Source organism: Hermetia illucens, chromosome 4, assembly GCF_905115235.1.
Source record: "Hermetia illucens chromosome 4, iHerIll2.2.curated.20191125, whole genome shotgun sequence".
In the NCBI taxonomy this organism is placed as follows: Eukaryota; Metazoa; Arthropoda; class Insecta; order Diptera; family Stratiomyidae; genus Hermetia; species Hermetia illucens.
In genome coordinates this window covers 108809606-108830839 of record NC_051852.1, presented here as the reverse complement: position 1 = coordinate 108830839, position 21234 = coordinate 108809606, and the positions used below count along the sequence as shown (strand labels likewise).

General features: G+C 39.5%; 1 protein-coding gene across 1 annotated transcript in view; it reads left to right on the top strand.

Moving 5' to 3' along the window:
* The first annotated feature begins 92 nt into the window (after window positions 1-92).
* Window positions 93-21234, top strand: part of LOC119653609 — a 63103-nt gene continuing 41961 nt past the window's right edge. The window contains exons 1-3 of the mRNA XM_038058371.1: window positions 93-247; window positions 10034-10629; window positions 16868-17073. Of these exons, the coding sequence (XP_037914299.1) occupies window positions 10559-10629; window positions 16868-17073 (277 nt within the window). The 5' untranslated portion in view covers window positions 93-247; window positions 10034-10558. The remainder of the gene's footprint in view (window positions 248-10033; window positions 10630-16867; window positions 17074-21234) is intronic.

Sequence of the window (21234 nt, the reverse complement as noted above, 5' to 3'; positions counted from 1 at the left end):
TGTTCTACCTAGTGCTGAGGCAAGTTTTATCTGCAACTATCTCCCTCTCTATTCACCAACATTGCAAATACCGTCATCTTGGAGAGGTCGCTCGCATTATCTTTGTTGTTTGACAGCAATCGAGTCTCAACTCAGTACGCGTTGTGGTTCGGGATAAATTTGTTTTTGTCGGAAAATTGTTCGATATTTTCTCACTTTTAAAATGATTATAACTAAACAGAACAGAGTGCTTGCCGTTTCACTGCGGGTGAGTGTCTAGCGTGGTCGATTAGTGCAAAAATTAATGGAAAACAGAAGAAAGTTGTGACGAACTCCCCTAATCATCTCGGTTCGTCCCCTATTGCGATTTACATAGTTTTCTGCGTAAATGATCGAGACCCGAGCACAATGGTCTCGGTTGCGAATCGCTTCGATGGTTGATCATGTGGACGGTTTGTGGCTGCCGACGATTTACTGGAAATTCGGGTGTTGCGGAGAAATCAGGGCTTGTTTCATGGAAACAACTTGTTAGTCGCTTCGGCGACCATTGGTGGAGTCAATTTATTTGCGTCTTTCCGGGGGACTGGCGGGACAGTTGGTCGTAATCTAATCAGAGCCCCCCAGCAATGTGGATCCAGTAAATATTGGCTAATCCGAGTGTTACGCAAACAAGAACTAGTTTAAGTTGGGCAGTGGAGCGACAAATACTTTTCCACTGTCATTTGGCCAGAGATGCTTTTAACCCTTTGAAGGGCGGCCTTCCTTGCTCGTGCGAATACTATATACAATTATCGCATTCAGTAAACTAGACTTATAGTTTTGTAATTACTTCAGTTAATACTCGCATGCGGAACCGCAGACTATCAGGATTCTGTTTTTAATTATAAAATCCTGACAGTCTGGTGTTATATTTGTTATTGATTCAGGAAACTTAAATCATTGATTCTGGGAATATGGGGGGATGTTCCCACTACTTCTAGGCAAGCCTGCTGAATGGCTTTTAAGTATTCTTCACTTGAATTAAATATTTGAATTTTTGCGTTGTAACGATCACTTTAGAGATGTAAACTGAACACTTCGAGTTGTACTGGTGGCTTTAGACAACTTTGGAAAGCTAAACCATTGAGAAAATTTCTGGAAATTCTCCCTTGTTCCGGGAAGCGTGTGTGATTGCATAAGGTGCGTGAGAGATTTATCCTCTGAGCGTTCCATCTGACAAAGTTTTTATTTTGAAAGATGCTCACCTAGTGAGTTATGGACACTCAGATTGTCCACAATACTTCTCAATATCGTGCTGGTTTCTGACAGGAAAAATTTGATGTCTTTAATCTCTGCCATTTGTGCTTATGAGATGGTGGCCTTGTTTCTGAAACTTTGAGTTAAGGAAATTATACTTCAACCTTTTCTAAAAGGCTTAACAGAAGTATGCCGTCGATGAACGGTGGATTGGCTGAACTCGAGTAATGTCGAGCTTGCTCTCTTTGAGTTAGGTAGGTTTGACGCACCGTGTATTATCGAGCTCAGAAAAGAATATGCCATCGAATTGTCAAGAAGATGCCAGGTAATGCCACAGACACTTTCGGCATCGCCAGGCTCGACCAAAAAATACAGTGGAACTTGCCTAAATGCAATCAATTGTGGCTTCAAAATTTTTGCATTTAACTGGGCTGTGCATTTAGCCGGAACTCGGATAACTGCAATATTGTGCAATTGATCGTACTTTATATAATTTCAAAATTGTTGCGTGTAACCGTCAAAACTTAGATTTGAAAAAATCGCTCAAGAATTAAGGAATTTATTTTATTAGATAAGGAAAACAAAATATGAAATTCAGTCCTTATTTATAAAAGTATATTTTTCTCTAAAAATGGCTTCCGCAATCAATTCGAAATAAACATTTTTATTATTATGAAAATACTTCTGATGTTCAGAAAGTGCAGAATGTGCTTCATTAGATACAGGAGTTAGTTCTCTACTTTCAATTTCTGGAGATTTTTTGTCTTACTTATCGCCTTTAGTTATGTCGGGATTGCATTCCTTCACTTCTACTACAATTTCCCCATGTGTAGTCTCTCCATAGCACTCAACATTTGTATCGCTTAGAAGGTATTCTATACATTCATCTTCAGAAATTGGCAAGTCAATGACATCTTCATCGACAAAGGCATCAAGTACATTATTTAGATTGATGAACGCTACCTTTTTGAAACAGTTTTTTATTGTGGTGGGATCAACTAAATTTTCTAGCAAGTTTTCCAGCTTCTAGGATGGAAGTTATTCTTGCAAAATTTTGGAGCAAAATTTCGCTTTCTACAGCTAGAAGTTATCTTCATACAAGATGTGTATGGTAATATGTTTTGAAACACTTTATTATTCCTTCATCGAGTGGTTGAATCAAGCTGGTTATATTTAGAAGTAAAAAACTCTTCTAAAATTGACAAATGCTTTGTCTTTTTTGTTGCAGTTTGCGTTGGCGACTATAAGCAATTTGATGATTGATTGAAGGAGGGAGATTGTTTATACTTCCGATCATAAAAATGTGCTTATAAGAACCGGAATCGAACATAAAAACAACGAAATTCTTTCCATTTTTATCCCAGGTACATTGTCGTTCCGGTATACTAATGTACCTCGATTAAGTATTTTATAGGATAGAGTTGATTCATCTACGTTATAGGTGCAGCTACTTTCGTACTCTGAGTTTAAGAAGGGACAACCATTCAGTAACTATATATTTCTATCTTAGCGGTCAGCATTAGCTACCTTACCATCCCTTCTATAAAAAAAACAAGTCGGAATAGCGGAGACTCACGCTTCGGGTATAAAGGTTTTGTGTTCATCTTATGTAAGAAACTTCAACACACATTTTTCTATTCGCATATAGCTAGAAATCCAACATATTCCTTCATATTTTTCCAAACTGCAAGACATACGTACATATAACAGCTATAGATATTATCCCCACTCTAAACAAACAAATTGCCTATTTTTGAATACTGTACATATTTCCGATTTACTTCGTTCACAAAAGCATACATGTTCATGTGTTTAATGTATGTGCAAATATATCTATCTAGACAGACACTACCCAAAAACTCCATTAGCACGCATATACTATACACCTACATACACACATGTTTGCTTGGAGTAATTGATATTCATATACAAATGACTAAAAAACTAAAACAAAATAATTCTTGGCGACCCTATTCATATAAACTTACGTCATACACCTTGTAGAATGCACGAAATTCACATAAAGTGGCAACGTTTCACCCCCTATAACTTTGTTAATGTTAGCTGGATTTTCTTCAAACTTATGCATTATGGTATTCCTTACACCCATGCCAAATTTTGTACTTCTGGGATAGGCATAAGGGGGTTGCCGGGTAAATTTCTGGGTTCTGAGAACGAGACCTGTTACCCTTTTTGTGTTTACACAAAACTTTAAAAACATTTCAACCGATTTTCCATCTGTAAAGCCACCGAAAAATGGCCTCGAAACGATCAACGTTGAACATTTGAGTGAATTTAATGGCATTTTCTTTTAACATAGGACCTTTAAAAATACTAATCACAGGAATGTGGACGTTTCCCAGCTTGTTAATATGTAGATTTGAATAAGTAATTGGAAATTGTGGACCTCTTTTCCGCGCACGCTTGAATTTCTATTATAACTTTAACCCTTGTTCACATGTCTTGAAAATGGTTAATTTGTTTTAAAACATGAAATTGTTTTCATTCGTCAATTTAATTTGCTAAATAGTCAATCTCATTTATCAAAATGTTAGTTCAATTTGACGAACAGTGAATTTGTCTTGCAAATGGTATACTCCAGCCTGAGAGATCGTTATATATTGTCCCAAAAAAGCTCATTTCTCTTTTTATCAATGAAAGATCTCGATTAGTACTTTCTGAAGTCGATATTTGTTTTGACATTGGGCGCAAAGGAGAGCAATCTGGGGGTTCGAAAAGGGCCAGTTACTTCAAAGATCCGTTCTCAGAAACCACCCAACCGAAACATCTGAAAAGAGATGTGGTGGTCCAAGCACATGATATCTAAGTATCTACTCTCCATACCGATACCTGTTTAAATAGTTATTATAAGTATATTTTTTAGAAATTGGCTGAGAACCCTCGTCCCCCCCCCTCAGTTTCCGGTTTCCCCACTTGTTTTGGAGTTGTCTCCATCAACTTGAGATCCTGAGATCATCCTTGCTATTTAAAAAACATGCTCTACGGGCTTCTCTAACTTCTTCAATGAGGTACTCAGACTACGTTATACGCATCAGCTTTTAAGTAGAAGTTATATCAATGATAAAAGCAAAGCTCGCGGCTGGCAAAATCTTGTTAATGAGGTGAATGATGACCCGTGCGGACTTGGCTATAAGCTTGTCACTCGGAAAATCGGGGCTCTGCGGAAGCCCTGCATATTGAGCACCGACCAGATGGACCGCATTGTGCGGGCATTGTTCCCCAGACACCCTGTACGGGTTTATGTAAATAGCGTGGAAAGCGTCGTAGATTGCCCCCTTTTCACAATGGGAGAACTCGAAGAAGCGGTTCTCACTATGAAAAACAGGAAGGCGCCAGGTCCAGATGGCATCCCGGCGGAAGTTTATAAACTGGTGTTCCGCCAACTGCCAGAATTGCTGCTGGAAGTGTTCAATGCGTGCTTGAAGGAGGGCATTTTTCCTTGTCGCTGGAAAGTGGCCACACTCGCGTTGATCAGTAAGGGTAACGGAGACCCGGAGCTCCCGTCTGCATACCGTCCGCTGTGTATGGTTGACAAGGCCGGAAAAGTGCTCGAGAAGCTCATCAGGGGTAGACTCGCTGAAGCGATCCGTGCTGCCGGGGACTTATCCGCAAGGCAGTTCGGGTTTAGAACAGGGAAATCTACAGTGGATGCTGTTCTGGAGGTCGTAGATGCGTTTAATCGATCCGTGTTGCCGGGGACTTATCCGCAAGGCAGTTCGGGTTTAGAACAGGGAAATCTACAGTGGATGCTGTTCTGGAGGTCGTAGATGCGTTTAATCGAGCCGGGGCACACAGCCGCCGATCTCGACGGATAGTGCTCCTCATAACGCTTGATGTCAGAAATGCCTTCAATTCCGTAAGATGGACAGATATGCTAGGCACACTAGAGAACTCCTTTCACGTGCCAAGCTATCTCTTGCGGATATTGAGGGATTATCTGAAAGACCGCTCCCTGCTCTATGAGACGCTAGAGGGTCAGAGGAGGATGAAAATCACGTCGGGAGTAGCGCAGGGATCCACCCTAGGGCCGGACTTCTGGAACGTTTCCTACGATAGTCTGCTGAGACTCGATATGCCCGAAGAGTCGCGCCTGGTCGGTTATGCAGACGACGTTGCGGCACTTGTTGCCGGACGCACTGTTGAACAGGCGCAAAGCAGACTTGGCATATTGATGCGACGGGTAAGCGGATGGATGACTGCTCACGGTTTCAACCTTGCGCTGGAAAAAACCGAGGTAGTCATCCTGACCAGAAGGAGAATCCCGACCTTGCGTCCCATATCGATCGGCGAGTTCACTATAGAGTCAAAACCAGCGATTAAATACCTTGGTTTAATGCTCGACTCGAAGATGAGCTTCTTCGAGCAAATCAAAGTAGCTGCGGACAGGGCTGCAGCAGGAGTCGCGGCCTTCAGTCGGCTAATGGCGAATGTCGGCGGCCCTATATCAACTAGGAGACGTCTCCTCATGGGAGCAACGCAGCCCGTCCTTCTCTATGGTGCGGAGGTATGGGCTGATGCCCTTGACAAGGAGGTGCATCGTAAACGCCTCGCTCAAGTGCAGAGGCGGGGAGCTTTGCGAGTGGCGTCTGCTTATCGCACCGTCTCCGAAGCGACTGTGATGGTGATTGCGGGAGTGATCCCCGTTGCCCTCCTTGCCAAGGAGCGCAAAGCTATCTATCGCTGTAAGGGCGAAAACTTAAGAGAAGTGGTTGCCCTTGAAGAACGTCAACGCACCCTTAGCGAGTGGCAACTTTCTTGGCAAAATGAGCCAAGGGGCAGGTGGACTGCGCGGCTCATCGACAAATTACACCCATGGTGGAACAGAAAGCACGGTGGGATTGATTACTTCCTTACCCAACTTCTAAGTGGACATGGAGGTTTTCAGTCTTACCTGCACAGGGTTGGGAAGGCTCGATCTCCTGATTGTGTGTTCTGCAATAGAGTGGCGGATGACGCTGAACACACTTTTTTCTCTTGCGAGAGGTGGGACGGCCTCCGCCAGCAGCTTTATGCAGACACAGGGGAGCTCTCTCCAGACAACATTGTCAGAGAGATGCTGAAGAGCGCTGGCAGCTGGAATCGTATTGCGCACTATGTTCGGGCTCTTCTTACTACGAAGAAGATTGAACTCGACCGGCAGAGGGATCGGACGGTAAGGGGTTCCCTGAACAACAACTCCCTTCCTCCCCTCCCCTCCCGTTGGTGAAAGGAATTCCCTGACTTGAAGGCTCCCAAAGCCGGGAGAGCGGGAGGGCTAGCCCGAAGTAATGTGTCAAACGGTTCCAGGCTAGTTCTCTGATGACAGGGAGGTGTTTAGTTGGTAGTCCGCCAGCGTGCTGTTGCGGGAGTCCAACACTCTGTGCGTAAACGCATTCACCTACCCTACTCCCAAAAAAAAAAAATATATCAATGAAAACCCATTGTACTATTATATGAAATTGATTGCATTATTCCATAATAAGCATCATGGAAATAAGTTACTGCCAAGTTCGTCGAAAAATCGAGGACAGTTTTGTTATTGGAAATAGATTTAGGAGCCATGGACCATACCATCGCATTAAAACTTTCGTTCGAGTTTTGGATAAACCAGTCCAAGCAACGTGTTACTGATTTATCTTTGCTAACTCTTTGTATATTGGTTTCACTGCCTTGAGGCAGTGTACTATATTTGGCATGGACCATGCTCGTAGATAATTTCATCTTCTTCGATTACATTACATAGTTATCAACCACACCATATGTGGTATAAATGATGTTGGAGGGCTTGTGGTTCTTAGAAATTTTATGATAAAGCGTAGCTCAAATAACTTTTTAAAGTTTTATGTAAATCAAAACCTCATTAAAATCGGCGCCCCGCCTGTCCCTCCGTTTGTTTGTCACATCCACTTTTCTCAGAAACGGCTGTACCGATTGAGACGTAATTTGGTGCGAAAGTGAGAACTGGTAATGCCCATGGAATGGAAAGCCTTCCACTCTTAATAAAGTTATAGGACGAAACCGTCAGTCAACTTTTAGCCTTTTTTTGTAAACTTGGGTTTAGCTCAAAAAAAGAGATGTCCGGGATCTACAAAAGAGTGAGTAAGTTGCTCCCTAAGTGGTTCGGTCCGTCGCTAAGTGGGTGCGGGCTTAGGACTCCCAGCATCCTCAACAAAAAATATTATGAAAGAGTTTCTCGACATTACAGGCATTATTTATTTGGAAATTCATATATCTACATATATATTTTTGACGACATACATATGTATCAATAACAAATAAAGGTCTTTTTTTTTTAAAAAAAAGCCTTCCACGTGCATCTGTTCCTTGCTAATTTTTAACAGCTATTTCTTTAAATTGACGTTGTACAAGTATATTTAAATAATGTACATCATTGCTGGATGCCCACTCAATACATGCTTTAAAATATTGTGCAGCCATAGCATGTGTAATTGAATGTAATGTTATGCATCAGTAACACCATCAACAACATCGTTGCTTTCACTCTCATCATCTGACACATCAAAAGTTTCTATGCGCGAATCTGTATTATTCTATTCGTATATATCATCCATTGTGAGCAAAATGCTTGAAAAAAATTATTTCAATTAAACTTAAAGTTTCGATGGCTGTTGGAACTTGTTCATGACAGAATAATTGTCCTACAGGGATATCGTCGCTTTCATCAGATTCTGGGCTGTTCAGTATATTGTTCCAGAAGTTTTTAAATGTGGTCCAAGTGCAGCATTTGTTATAAGACAGGCGGCTTCATAAATAGTGAACTCTCGCAAAAGATTTTATAACGTTTTTAACAAGCTATTGCGGTAGTTCAATTTCACCAACCGGATGACATTTTGATCCATTAGTTGGACGAAAAGTGTAACATTCGGAGGCATAAAGTAGCCCATACTTCCCCGTCGTTAGTCTTTTTGACAAGTTCATTAGCTGACGGAAGACCAGGTGGACCAATTTCTCCATAATGTACATATGTTTTGATGGACAGCATCTTCCAGAACAGGCAAGTTTCGTCTGCATTAAAAATAGAATACATAGAATAGAAGGAAGTTGGTGGGTATGAATGACCTCATCCTCAGATACATTTGCAGAAAATTTTCCCCGGATATTTGTAAAAGTCGTACTCCATATCTTGGCAAATTCATAGTGTCACAATTACTACAGGCAGTGTTGGGCATATTTGTAATCGCAAATACGAACAATTTCGTACGATGATTTCCTATGAATTCGAATACAAATGCATTCGTATTCAAAAAAGTGGATAGATGGGTATTTACACAAGTGAATACGAATACGGCTGTATTCTCACGTCCGAATGTGAATACAAATATATTCGAATTTACGAGTATGAATACGAATTCTCCTGGGTTAATATTTCGAAGTGCAAATATGCGCTTTCTGTATTGAAGTGTTAGTTTTCGCCTAGGTAGCGAATTTTAAATTTGCGTCTCAAGACCTTCCACGTTCAGAGTTGAACTAATGATGTCGTTTGGCTTGCCGGTGCGTGGATGGTGTTTACAGTTCAACTGGCGGGGGTGCACTGCGGGCCCTTCCGGCCGAAATGAACGTGGATGGCAGCCTTTACGCTCGATACTATCTTCTGTGCTGCTTTAGTCCTCCTCCTATGATGGAGCTTATTAAGTTTATATGAGTAGATATCAGAATCTGGCATATTTTGTGGCCTAGATAACATAAAAGCGCATTGTCCTGATTTTTTTTTTCAGTTTTTTGAGTTGTGTAGTTTTGTAAAAATGAGTCTTGTCGCATTTTAAGTTAGCACATTTCGACCCCCACTTATTGATTTTGCAAATTATGTCGAAAGTATTAATTAAGACCCTTCATTTGATACTCCACACGGGTACATTAGATGAAAAAACAAAATTTGCATCCCCCTTTACATATATGAGGAGCCTCACTTTAAACTCCACGTAAATTCATGTTACTTACTGTATGTGTGGAATTTCATAGTTCCCATATGTCCACGAAATTTCGTTTGAATCGGTGTAGCCTCGAAAAAGGATGAGCATCGTTTAGATTTTAAATTTTTTGAAACGAAGACTTGATTATTGCGGTTTCCGCCACATGGAGCTGCATTTTAGTGTTTGCTTCCCGGTTCATAGGCAAAGCAGCAGTCCTCATCTCCTGCAATTATTTATGTTTTAGTAGGTAACACACGCGGTACAAACCTTACGCAAATCTTCCATGTTGTGCGAACATGGTAGGTATCCCTGTTCTCTATTCTGTTAATCTACCTACATCACAGTATCAGGTTTTTTGTGTAGATGGTACCACTAGTATTAATTTTTCAAAAGTTAGGCTCAAAATGGGACTTATGGGACGCATCGTGTGCCTGAGACACGCCAGCAAGTCGTGATCAAGTTGTATGTCGTATGGAGCAACTCTATCTACAAATTGTCGACGCAGGGATCTTTTCATTGAAATTGTCTTTTTTTAAACTTTCGGTTTCGTCCAAACTGGTCAAAATTTGGTGAAAATATAATTTTTTCAAAAGGGGTTCATTAAAATGGTCTCCACTCTACAGGATTGGCGGCAGTTGGTTACAGGTTTAGGACTGAAAAATACGAAAAAGTTATACATTCTTGCAGGCTTGCTGGCTCCGAAGGTTATTAATTTTTGCACTTTTGTTTATTGATTAATGAATAATGGTAATATCGCAATTTTCACTGTTCTCCTGATTTGCAATGTAGGTTAAGGTTTATTTAGTACAGAAAATGTCTAGTGATACAATAGAACTTTAATATCAATATACCAATAATCTCATCTATTTTCTGATTTATCATTTCAGATGTTTGAGCCGAGTAAAAACTCCTAGGAAGACGTCCTTAATAACACACAACACCAGTTCCCTAGTTTCTTTCTAATACTCTTTTTTTCTTTCATCTATATTGTAAATATTAATCTTGTATATAAAACTGTCTAAGAAGTTTGTTATGAAACGAATATTTTCACGCTATCATTCGTATAAGTAAAAAAAAGATCACAATCTTATATTAGAGCTCCGTCAAATATTTGCTAAAACGAAATTTTCTCTCGATTCTCTTTTGATACACATTTTATATAAGCTCTCGCGGCAGAAAATAGCTATAGAGTTCTTGATATTGGCCGACTGTGCGCGGCTATTCAAAATGTCATTTATTATTTGAGTGATGAGAAGTAATGCTTATTTTTCTTGAGTACGGCAGCAAGTCTTACAGTTTCCTATTAGAGTTATTTCCCTCTTTAAGAGTTATTTTCTAACACGTTATTAACGTATTCTAAGAAGCTTAAAGTAAACGTTTGAGGAGTCGTGCGTTGTTTTTCGGTACGCAAAATGTCTTCGGATCCGAAAAGTATATCTTCGGGAGTAACCCTTCCGCAATGGATGCGATCTAGAATAGAGAAGTAAGTAAAAGTGAACTTTTTAAAGTACGTACTAACAAAAAAGTGTACAGATCACTATATACACATATAGTTCGCAACGTGTGGATAGGTGGCGGTTAGTGTGTAGTTGTTTTATAGAAGCTTTCAGTTATTTATCCATTTTTTCCCTTCAGCCTATCGATTAAGTTTTTCTTAGGCAGTCTTGGTTCCCTAGTTTATATGTTTGTTCTCAGTTCAACAATTTAGAGAGCTGCTAAAACGTTTGGCGTATCTGAGCGCAATAAATTGTTTTCATTAGTAATTAGATGCGGTGAATTCATTTGAAAGTGATGTGCTCAACGTATAGTATGTTGGGGTGGAATAGCAATTTTTATAAAAATGATAGAGAAATTATGCTGATAAGACAATCAAGGAACATCTTTAAATAATATGACTAAACAAAAATAGCTATTGCTTCATACAGGGTGAAAAACTGGATTTGTCGGCTGAGAGGGATAGTGGCTCCTGTGGAAACGTTTGCAATCTGTCTTCTTCCTTTGAAAATGCATAAAAATTTCGGGGTATGAATTTCATCCCTATGTTAGCTATACACCCTACATTAAGTCCCTAATCTTTGTTGCAAAAATAGTATATCCATTGTCACTGCGTGTATCATATTTTGTTTATCAGACACTGTCTCTAGGAATAATCTCACCTTTGTTTACTCACAAAACAGAATTGTGCAGCATGTGTACATTTTTTTTTGATAAACGAAAATTCATTCCTTTTGATAAAGGAAAATGTATTATGTCCATTATTTGAAATGCAAATTACAGATTTCGCTTATTTGACAGTAAATCATGCTTTCATATTTCGACTCTATTATCAATTTCTTAGGAAAATTATTTACATCCAAATACATTCGCATATAGATACGAGTATTGTGCACACCAGTCAGGTGATGTTGACTGTTGTTTATTTCTGCCCGATGCGAATCAATTTGAGTGATTTTAATTCTTTTACTCGTTTATGTATAGTTAAACATCTCAAAAATGAAACCACGTGATCAAATTTGATGTGTTTGACTGATTTTCTCATTTTTATTTGGTCGCGATTTGTTATCAACTTGGAAACACAGAGAGAGAAAATTATTTATATTAACCAGTTTGGGGACAAATTTGCAAATTTATTTTTGGCTACAATACTTCGTTGGCAAGGAGATAGAACAGAATGTTTATAACTGGATCGAATTCATTATATTGGATTGGATAAATAATTCACATATTATATTCGCGTATGGGTTGTGTTTACGTTGTGGATATTCAGCATTTGTATGATAATACAGTTAGCCTGCTTAGCTCATTAGATTGTTCTATTTTATTTTGTGGATTATTCTCTGAGATTGGTTAGCTGTTATATAGCTGCTGGATTGTCTGTTTTATGTTTTTTTAATATGGCTTCTTCAGGGCATAATATTCAAGGCGGAAAGTGAGTGGCAGTCTTTTGTCAGCCGTTCCCAGAGTGAAATTATTGTTATATATTACATTTGCTTGCAAAACAATGTGAACGAAAAATTCGATGAGAGACGAAAAGGTATAGTAGCCTTGGTACGGGTGGAGCCGAAAGCCTTTTAAATCACAATCAATCGTATCATCCATGAATGCACCGTGGCGGACAACATTGATTCGCCTGTTTCGTTATGGTCGGCTGTCGATCCTTTTCCATTTAGATTCAGTCTATCAAATCTTGTTGCATGCGACAATCAATCTAGTTTTGGACAAGCTCAGCTTTGTTGTGAGACACTAGGTAAACATCATCTGCATAGAACAGTGTCAAGGGCGTTGTACATTGGATTCCCTGTGTAACAGTGTCTACAAAAAAAACATTGAGTAGTGGCGCAAGGGCCCTTCCTTTATAAATGCCAGCAGAGGCAAGAAGCGGGCTTGATATACCTACCACACTTCGAACTGTGATCTCTGGATCGCGGTAGGACGGTGTTTCTCCCATGTAGCAAGACAAAAAGAACGTTAGCACTTAATCTGGTCTTGAGATAACAAGAATTTTAGACAAGGCGGCTAAAGTGGATTTAGCGCTGTTAATGAATCGGATGGCATCCATTTCGATGCCATCGTCGGTAGAAACCAGGCTTCCAAGTTATATAAATTGACCGACGCCTTCTATGCTCTGCCCATTAAAGCAGATAGGGAAAGTCAGAGTAATAACCTTGGTTTTGTTGGTGTTTATCTTCAGTCCAACTCTACTTCCCTTTCCAAATCCAGAGTCATTTGTCTAAGGTGGCCCGGTGAGAGAGCAAACAGATGCCATCAGCTTAGTCGAGATGTTTGAGAAAAGATGTCATGGTCCATTTAACTGCTCTACGTCCTCAGGACAAAGCAGTATGAAGAACGGCACTGATAACAAGAAGAAATAATATCGGTGACTCTCTTGACTCGACTTCAAATTCTTCTGAGATTTTACCTCGATGCATCGCATGGCATTTTGCGCAATCATATGTTGGTTTGACATTAGCTATTAATTTCTCTAGGATGTCTTTCCTGCGTAGACCATGCCAGATACACTCTCTGTTCACGTTGTCGAAAGCGTTCTCGAAATAAATGAAGAGCAGGTGAAACGAAGATTTTAACTCCGCGCACTATTCCAAAATGATTCGTAGAGTGTTGACGTGGTCAATGCAGGAAAATCCAATACGGAAACCAACCTCCTTTTCGTTGATGAAGCATTCGAAATGTTTTTTGATGCATTCCACCGACCCGGCGGGGAGTAGCGGACGCAACACGCAAGTGAAAGTAACGCCGCTCTGGTTACATACATCCAGAAGAGAACCTTTAAATCTAATCCTGATCACAAAGTGGTCAATCTCCTCAACTACGTGTAACTGCTCATAAAAAAACATTCTTCTTCATTATGTCGGAAACTTCCTTTGGTGCATAGCACTATATAATTGTGTTTATTTCGTCCGTTCCGCCGCACTATATAATTGTGTTCCTTTCATTTCATTTTCATTTTGAAAAGAAAGCGATGGAGCCTGATTCAACTTCTTCTTCTTCAATGGCGCGTCAGGCCAAATCGGCCGTTGGCCTCCAGGATAGACTTCCTCCAGCCATCTCTTTAGATCGCGTCCTCCAGTTAGGAAATTTCAGCTGCTTTTTACTGACCTTGTTCATTGAGTCCTTCCACGGTTTGCGTAGCTTTCACACTGGGCGACGTCCTTTGGGTGTGTCTTTGAATACCGTACTAGACATTCGCTTGTCGTAGTTTTACAACCATCGATTCTGCTGGGTCGTCATAGAGCTGGTACAACTCATGGTTTGTAGAAATACTTCCTTGGCGTCTGAAATTGAACGTACGATGGTTATTTAGACCTACCCTGAACGATGAGTATTTGGTCAGCTTGGGGTCAGTCAGAATGACAACGTTATGGAAAACTGATCCATTTATTTTTAAATGAAATCTGTGAGTCCAGCTGGACTGATGGTAGGTTGAGTGTAGTGCAGTTATCATTGTGTTGTTAACTGAAACATAACTTCCCAATGGTTCAGATGGTTACATACATGCGACAAAACCTCTTTTTTTGATGGACTGAGTTATGGCAAGCTGATCAAATACTGACCATATAGGGTACGTCATATACAGTTTAGATGCGGTCACGCCAGTTTTACAATAGACATTCTTTTGCTGCCAATAAAATAGTTTCTATTTCCATCTACAATACAGCCTTTATCTTTCTGTGTAGCTGGGTCACTTGAATATTTTGATTTCCCTGAAAAACACCCCTGAACTGGAATTTGCTTCCGTAACTGACTCGTTGGTGGAAATTATTATTTTCCTTGTTTCAAATGAGCTATAATCTTGTGGCGAACATTTTTCTCTATTATAAAACAGCGTATGGCTTCTCAAAGATAAATCTGGGAATTATAGCAGTCAGTATCAGAGTCACCTGATGCCTACCAAGGACATTCAAACAGAATCATAGCTGTACGGTTATAAGTTTTCCCAAGCACCAATGGTACCCACTTCGGATGCATTGTTATTTGCTTTTGGATTTCCAATTCCGATAAAGTGGATATTGTCTAGCTATCGCACTTTGCGTTTATAGCAAATGTAACTATTCGAGTTTTTCTAATTGCTTTATGCAAATGATGTTCTCCTAGCGTCTAATAGCAAAGATGACCTCGAGCAACTTGTCCAAAAATGGAATGATCGTCTCGTGCAACACGATCAACATGGGATTCGATCGATCATAGAAAAATTGCGAAAGAGGCGTCTTCGATGGTTTTGTCTCTTAATTTCCTTCGCGGGTTGCCATGTTTTCGAATAAGGTCAATATATGTCTTGTAGCAATTGACCTGGGGTTTGATTAGTGTTATGTGAAATGCCAGAAAAAACCTACTATGGCTCGTACATTAAGGACTGGATTCCAATAGGATGAGTGAGATTTACTCTGGAGTCTAGATTCAAATTTATCCTCGATGATTTTACGGTAGCTATCTCGAGCAATACTTATTCGTTAAAATCAAAATTTTGTTTCTGTTTGCATTAAGCTAGCTAAGTTGAGTGCCATAGGTTTAGTTTAGAAGGGAAAGTAAGTCGATCTTAACTCCTGTTTATACTCACGTCTCTGTCTCTACGAATGTCATCCTTTGGGTTGGGGTTTAAATATCCTTTAGCTTCAGTTTCTCCTTAATTTCTCTGATTGAGTAATTCTCCGAAGGTGAAAGTGACATCACGCTGGATTATTATTGTGTCTGTGTTGGTTGGGTTCTTACTGAAACTACTCGCATAATCCTTAGCTTCTTCCGTATAATTTTGGGAAGTTCAGGAGAATTAGGAGCATAAGCCACGGCCTCCACCATTTCAGGAAGGAATTCCCACAAATTTGTCGGATTTCAGCTACTGTTTTGACACTTTCTAGAAGCACGTATATAACGCTTCAATTGCTACGTTCGAAACAATTATAATTTATCCACAATTACATCTAATTAATCTAATCTGTCCTCTAGTTTTTGTGTCGATGTTTAATAATAATAATAATCGTTGGCGCTACAATCCATGTTGGATCAGGGCCTTGAAGTGTGTTAGAGCACTTCATTCAAGACCGTAACGGTACACTAGGAGGCAATGTGGTCAGCATTGCGCTCGCCCGAGATTATTACCCTGATTTGACTCAGGTACTCATTCACAGCTGAGTCGACTGGTATCCGACGTCAAATCACGATACAAATTCCACTGCCACCAGTGAGATTTGAACCGCGACCTTCCGTACGACAGCCTTGCGCTCTAACCACTCAGCTATCCGGATATGTTTATGATTTGAAAAATTGAGGAGGGGAAGGGAGTTGTGCACCATTTTCATTGACAAATGTTCTGGTGCATTTTCGTGGTTGATTTGTCCTTTTTCCTGCCATATGTGGCATTTTTTCTTAATTTCGTTATTGAAATTGCCCAGTAAGGTAACTCATTAGTAATCGCCCGTGATGGTTCTTCCATTCTCCAAATGATCTGGATTATTTCATGATTCCTCCCCGGCCAACTATTGGGTCTTCGGCCAGTTTTGCTGCCTTGACCGCTTCCATCTTCTTTGCACACTGTCGATTTGACTCCATCAAGCAATAGTGGATCCATGTCTCGTTCAAAGTCAAAAGCTGGTAACAAAAGTCCATTCCCGCCAGCTACCCTGAAACAAAGCCCAAATACTCTCGTCTCTAAAGGATCGTCCTTAACAATGACATATACCATGCCGAGATATAACCTGAAATCTATGTGATTCCTATGCTAGGCCAACAACAACTCCGTGTTTTAAGAATCTAATGATGAATTAAATACTGAATAAAATATATTATGCCGAATTCATTTTATTAACGAAACTATAAAGTATGATCTAGAGTCTAGATCTGGAGTCCAAACAATTACATGGCATGGTGAAGATGAAGGTTTGATCAGAGTGTTTTACAGAAATGAAAGCTGAAAGCAATAGGAAAGGAAAATACCATTAAAATCATGAGATAATATTTATCAATCTTGGGGGTTAGTTTTCTGCTATTGTATAAATATATTAGTTCTAATTATATATGCATACATTAGTTGTCACTGCATATTTCCGAATGTTTTGCAAGTCGATTATTTTTTGTAAATTGTATCTACTCATTAGCATGCTTTTGTCTGTATTTACTCACTAATTTTGAAAATCGAAGGCGCGTAAACTATAAATACACAACAGCTATAAATAAACGTTCATATAACATTTGATTGTATTTTTCAGGCCTGATGATGGTATACCTTTTTCCCCACCATCTCATGACGAATTCTTCTACATACGTTATCCCAAGACAAGTTCCAATGATTCTGAAAATAAATCAGGAATCAACAAATTGACTGACATGCTCAACAAGCAGCCAGAACAAAAGCCACAATCTGTTGACTTCTCAAAACATACAGAACCTTGCAAACTTTTCCTTCAGAATGCAGGTAAGTCAGAATCATGTTAATTGAACCAATATTACGTTATTTGTGATGCAATTCAAGTTTTGCGACATTTGCATAAGCGTGTTAAATGGTTTCTGGAAAACATCGTGTTTTTTTTGTATGTTCTAATAGTAAATGTAAATTTTCGGTCATTGAATAAATAAGAATTAAATTTTGCACACCTAGATGTGAAACTCGAGACTTAGGTTAGGATTATTGCTATTTACATGAGAAGTTTGATTTCTTGGTTTCTGAGATAGTCTGGTTATGATTTCTTCAAAAGACGAAGGTTATTATGACAGATATTGATCAGCGTTATATTTCCATTTTCCATACTGGAAATTGAACTTCTTCTTTCTATTTTTGTGGGCTCAATTTGTTTTTGATAACTCGTTCATTAGTTACTGGAAAGATTGACTCAAAGGTGCAGAAGTACAGCATCATTTCGCTGTGTACAGCCGTGAATAAATTTTATAAAACTGCTCCGGTTCGTGGATTCTCAAAATCTAGATGCCCTCCAGAAGCACGACCGACCGAAAATCTTGCAGCTATAAAACAGCGTGTAAACGTACAAAAGCAGTTGGCCTTTCGAAAAACTCGAACCATTGAATTTTACAAATAGACTTGCACTTGCACCCTTGTGAAATACATTTGAGACAAGAGCTTTTGATGAGAGACTCTATATAAACGTGCTTCAGGACGTGTGTATGAGGACGATAATTTATTGTGGTATTGATAAATTTCAGAGAGAAATGTTTGGTAATGTTATCACAAATGCGCTTCATCGATGGCGTACAGCTCAGGCGGCAATTGCAAGGAAATAATTTTCAATACATAATCCCAAAATTTATACTTTTTGCCTGAAAAATACATGCAGTGACTACGTCCATTGCAACTTCTGCTTTCTAATTAGCACGTCGAACCTGGGCAAAATACCCAGATGACACAATGCCAGACGAGAAATGAAACCGAGAAGCTTACGAGAGAACTTGGTGTTGGTATTGAGCTCGCAGTGAAGGCAAATTTAGCGCTGTTATTGGGTTGAGCGACATCAAGTCTGGTACCACTCTATGATGCGTGCGATGTCCTGGTTTCGTTGATATTAGTCTTTAATTTGACTTTCCTTGCCTCCTTTTCCAGATATGGAACCATTTGGCGAAGGTCCACGACTTAGAAAGCAAGCAAACTCTTCATGATAATTGAGGGTTGGGAAAAACTGAGAGGTTCTATAGACTATCATCTCGTTGATAGAAGATTAGCGATGATATATTGAAGTTGATTCAGGAATTTGCTTGCCATTTGGAAAAAGGAGCAATCGAGCTTGATTCAACTTACCTTAACCCAGTGGTGAATTAATTTAGATATTGTCATTTGTACTGGAATCGTTTATTAAAAGCTGTCGTGATACGTCATGCACATGCTTTGTGATGTATTTGCAGTTCTTTTGCATGAAATACTTAAGTCTATATCAGGTCGTTTCGGGAGTTTTTTCATAAGCTCGAATTAAAACAAACTTGGTGGGGCGGGCCCGCATTATTTTCACACGGGCTTTGGTTTTTCCTCCTTACGACCCTGAATACGGAGCTCGCGCTCTCTTCAAGGTAAAGATGATTGTATCACATTGTCCTTATTTGCTTTAATTAACCAGCCTCGGAACTATTTTCGTGCTTTATTAAAAATTTTCTGTGATCATTTTGACGTAATGAGACTTGTGAGAGTTGCGGACACAATTGTGTCGACAGCGAATGTTAAGGGGGCTTTACACGCAACGATACATTGTAGCAATTTATCGTAACGATCAGATTGTTACAATTTATCGTTGTGTGTAAACGGGAGATTGTAGCGATTTATTGGGATTGGAGTTGGAGTGGATGGTTGATGCCGGCCGGCATCAATTTCTGGGAATCGTAACGATTCTTCACCTTTCTCACCAAACAACAGATGTACAGCGACAGCAACACTACTTCCTCCATGGTTAAAGCTTTTATAAAGACTGGGGGGTCGATGTAGGGTGACATTTGACAAGAAATCGTTACAATTTAGCGTAGCGTGTAAACAGTGCTCTACTCTTTCGATTTGTTGGAGCGATAAATCGTTCAATGAATTGTTACGAGTTATCGTTGCGTGTAAAGCCCCCTTTAAGGTAACGGTTTTCAATACCGTGGTTGGGTCAAACAACTAAATAGAAGAGAGGATTGGGGATATTCCATTCCTTGAAGAATGCCACATCTTATCCTGGTCGTTGGTGAGATCACTCCTTGTTGTTGGATGGAAACATTTTATTGATGAAATATGATGACAACAGTTAGTAGAGGTCACGAGGTTCTTAGTTTATGTAGAAGTCATTTGCATCACAGTTTGCAGTGCAGTGAATTTTTTTGCCTCAACTGTCTTTATCTAGTTGATCGATCCTTCGATGAATTTGCTAGATCATAGATTGTATTATCCTTCTGCAAATCTTCTATAACGCTTCAGATCGATTTTGGTCCTTGGCCTCCCGGAACAGTCGCCTTAATTCGCCACGATGTGATCTGTGAGCTGCAGCTCTTGACTGACCTTGTCAACGGGATACTCCCATATGTTTTCCGGCTTCCCAGGTGTTTGTCGTCCTATTTGCATGTTTCTTTTCAGAAGTCGTCTGGAAGTCCCCGGTTTTTCCATACGTTTCACGTGGGCGGTTTATTGTATTTCCTGGACTAATAGAAAAATGGGGGCTTTCAGTACGTCAGATACGATGTACAACTCCCATCTGCCATCCTATCTCAGTGAACCCAATGTTCACCGAAATAGGTATGTAATCCGGCGGATAAATCAGCCTTGTGCCTTATGCCTTGAACATATAACGAATATTTGATTTCTGCTAGTGTAGGTAGAGGACACTCAGTTGTAGCTACTGTTACGTAGGCGTTTGTGTGGTCCTTCAAAGTAGTTAGCTTATCTATCTTTTGTTTTCTTGTATGTCTTCTGTGAGGTTTTCTGTCGCGCCTTATAGTATGTAGTTGGAAGTTATACCCTTATCGCAATACGCTTCGTGTTTTTAGTGACGGCTCCTAGACATTTATTTTTAAAGACGTGTTCAATTTATTCCGATGGTCATTTACTTACTTGCTTTTCCTCCTTCGAATCTCGTCACCTATTTTCTATAACTCTACGTAACTGTCTGGTTAGACCATGTAGAACGTTCTATATATTACTTATATGTATCAAATTTTGCCTCCATGATGGTTTGATAGTTCGACATTCAAATTATTCCTGTAATTTGGTTTTTGGGTGGTTTTTATTTGGCTTAAGTATCATAACTTTTGGAGCACATTTCTAAATATTGGGAAACCGTCTAGCGCTTTATATACCGATGTATGTAATTTCTAACGTTAGAATTTTTTGTGACATTTTAAAATATTCCTAATTCTCTCGAGTTTAATAAGCTGTTGTTTATGCTACATAAGGTTTCCTCCAATTACTAGATGAGCAGCTCTGCTCTTGTTCCACAATTGTAACTAGTGAACGGACAATAGTTCTACGTGTTTCGATCGACTTCTACAATGTACAGTATCATTGAATAATATCTCCTCAGCTTGACAGTAAGTATCGTCGATTGCCATCGGAATTATTGCCTATGGAACGCAATTTATCTGGGAATGGGTGCAATGTCACGAATGGGGACCATGGAAATAATAGCAGATATCCAATGGCACAATTGTTTTACCTTTAAGGGAGAGATCAAAATCTCCCAGCGGCGAGTTTCACTTTTCCGATTGTTTGTTTTACATTTTATTAGGTTGTAAAAAATAACGGCTTTGACCTTAAAGATCCTGTGCATATGCATCAGCTCAAACAATACTTTACTAATTGAAATTCTATAAAAATACTTCGAATGAATACATTTTGGTCAATAAAAAAACAGTTGAATTTATTTCGATACTGTAGAAATTTGGTGTTCTGAAAGGGATGTCTTCGTCGAAGATAGTTTTAACATTTCGACTAGTGAACGTGTTCTCTTGCAATAAGTAGGCGAGAAGTGGTAGTTTGTGGGTGAGAGGTTTGATGAGTATGATGGATATCGTAATGTGGTACCCCAATACATTAAACTTTTGCAGTGCTTTGTATATGACGTGCGTCATGTAAAATTTTTGATTCATTTCTTTTGACCGATATTGGAGACAT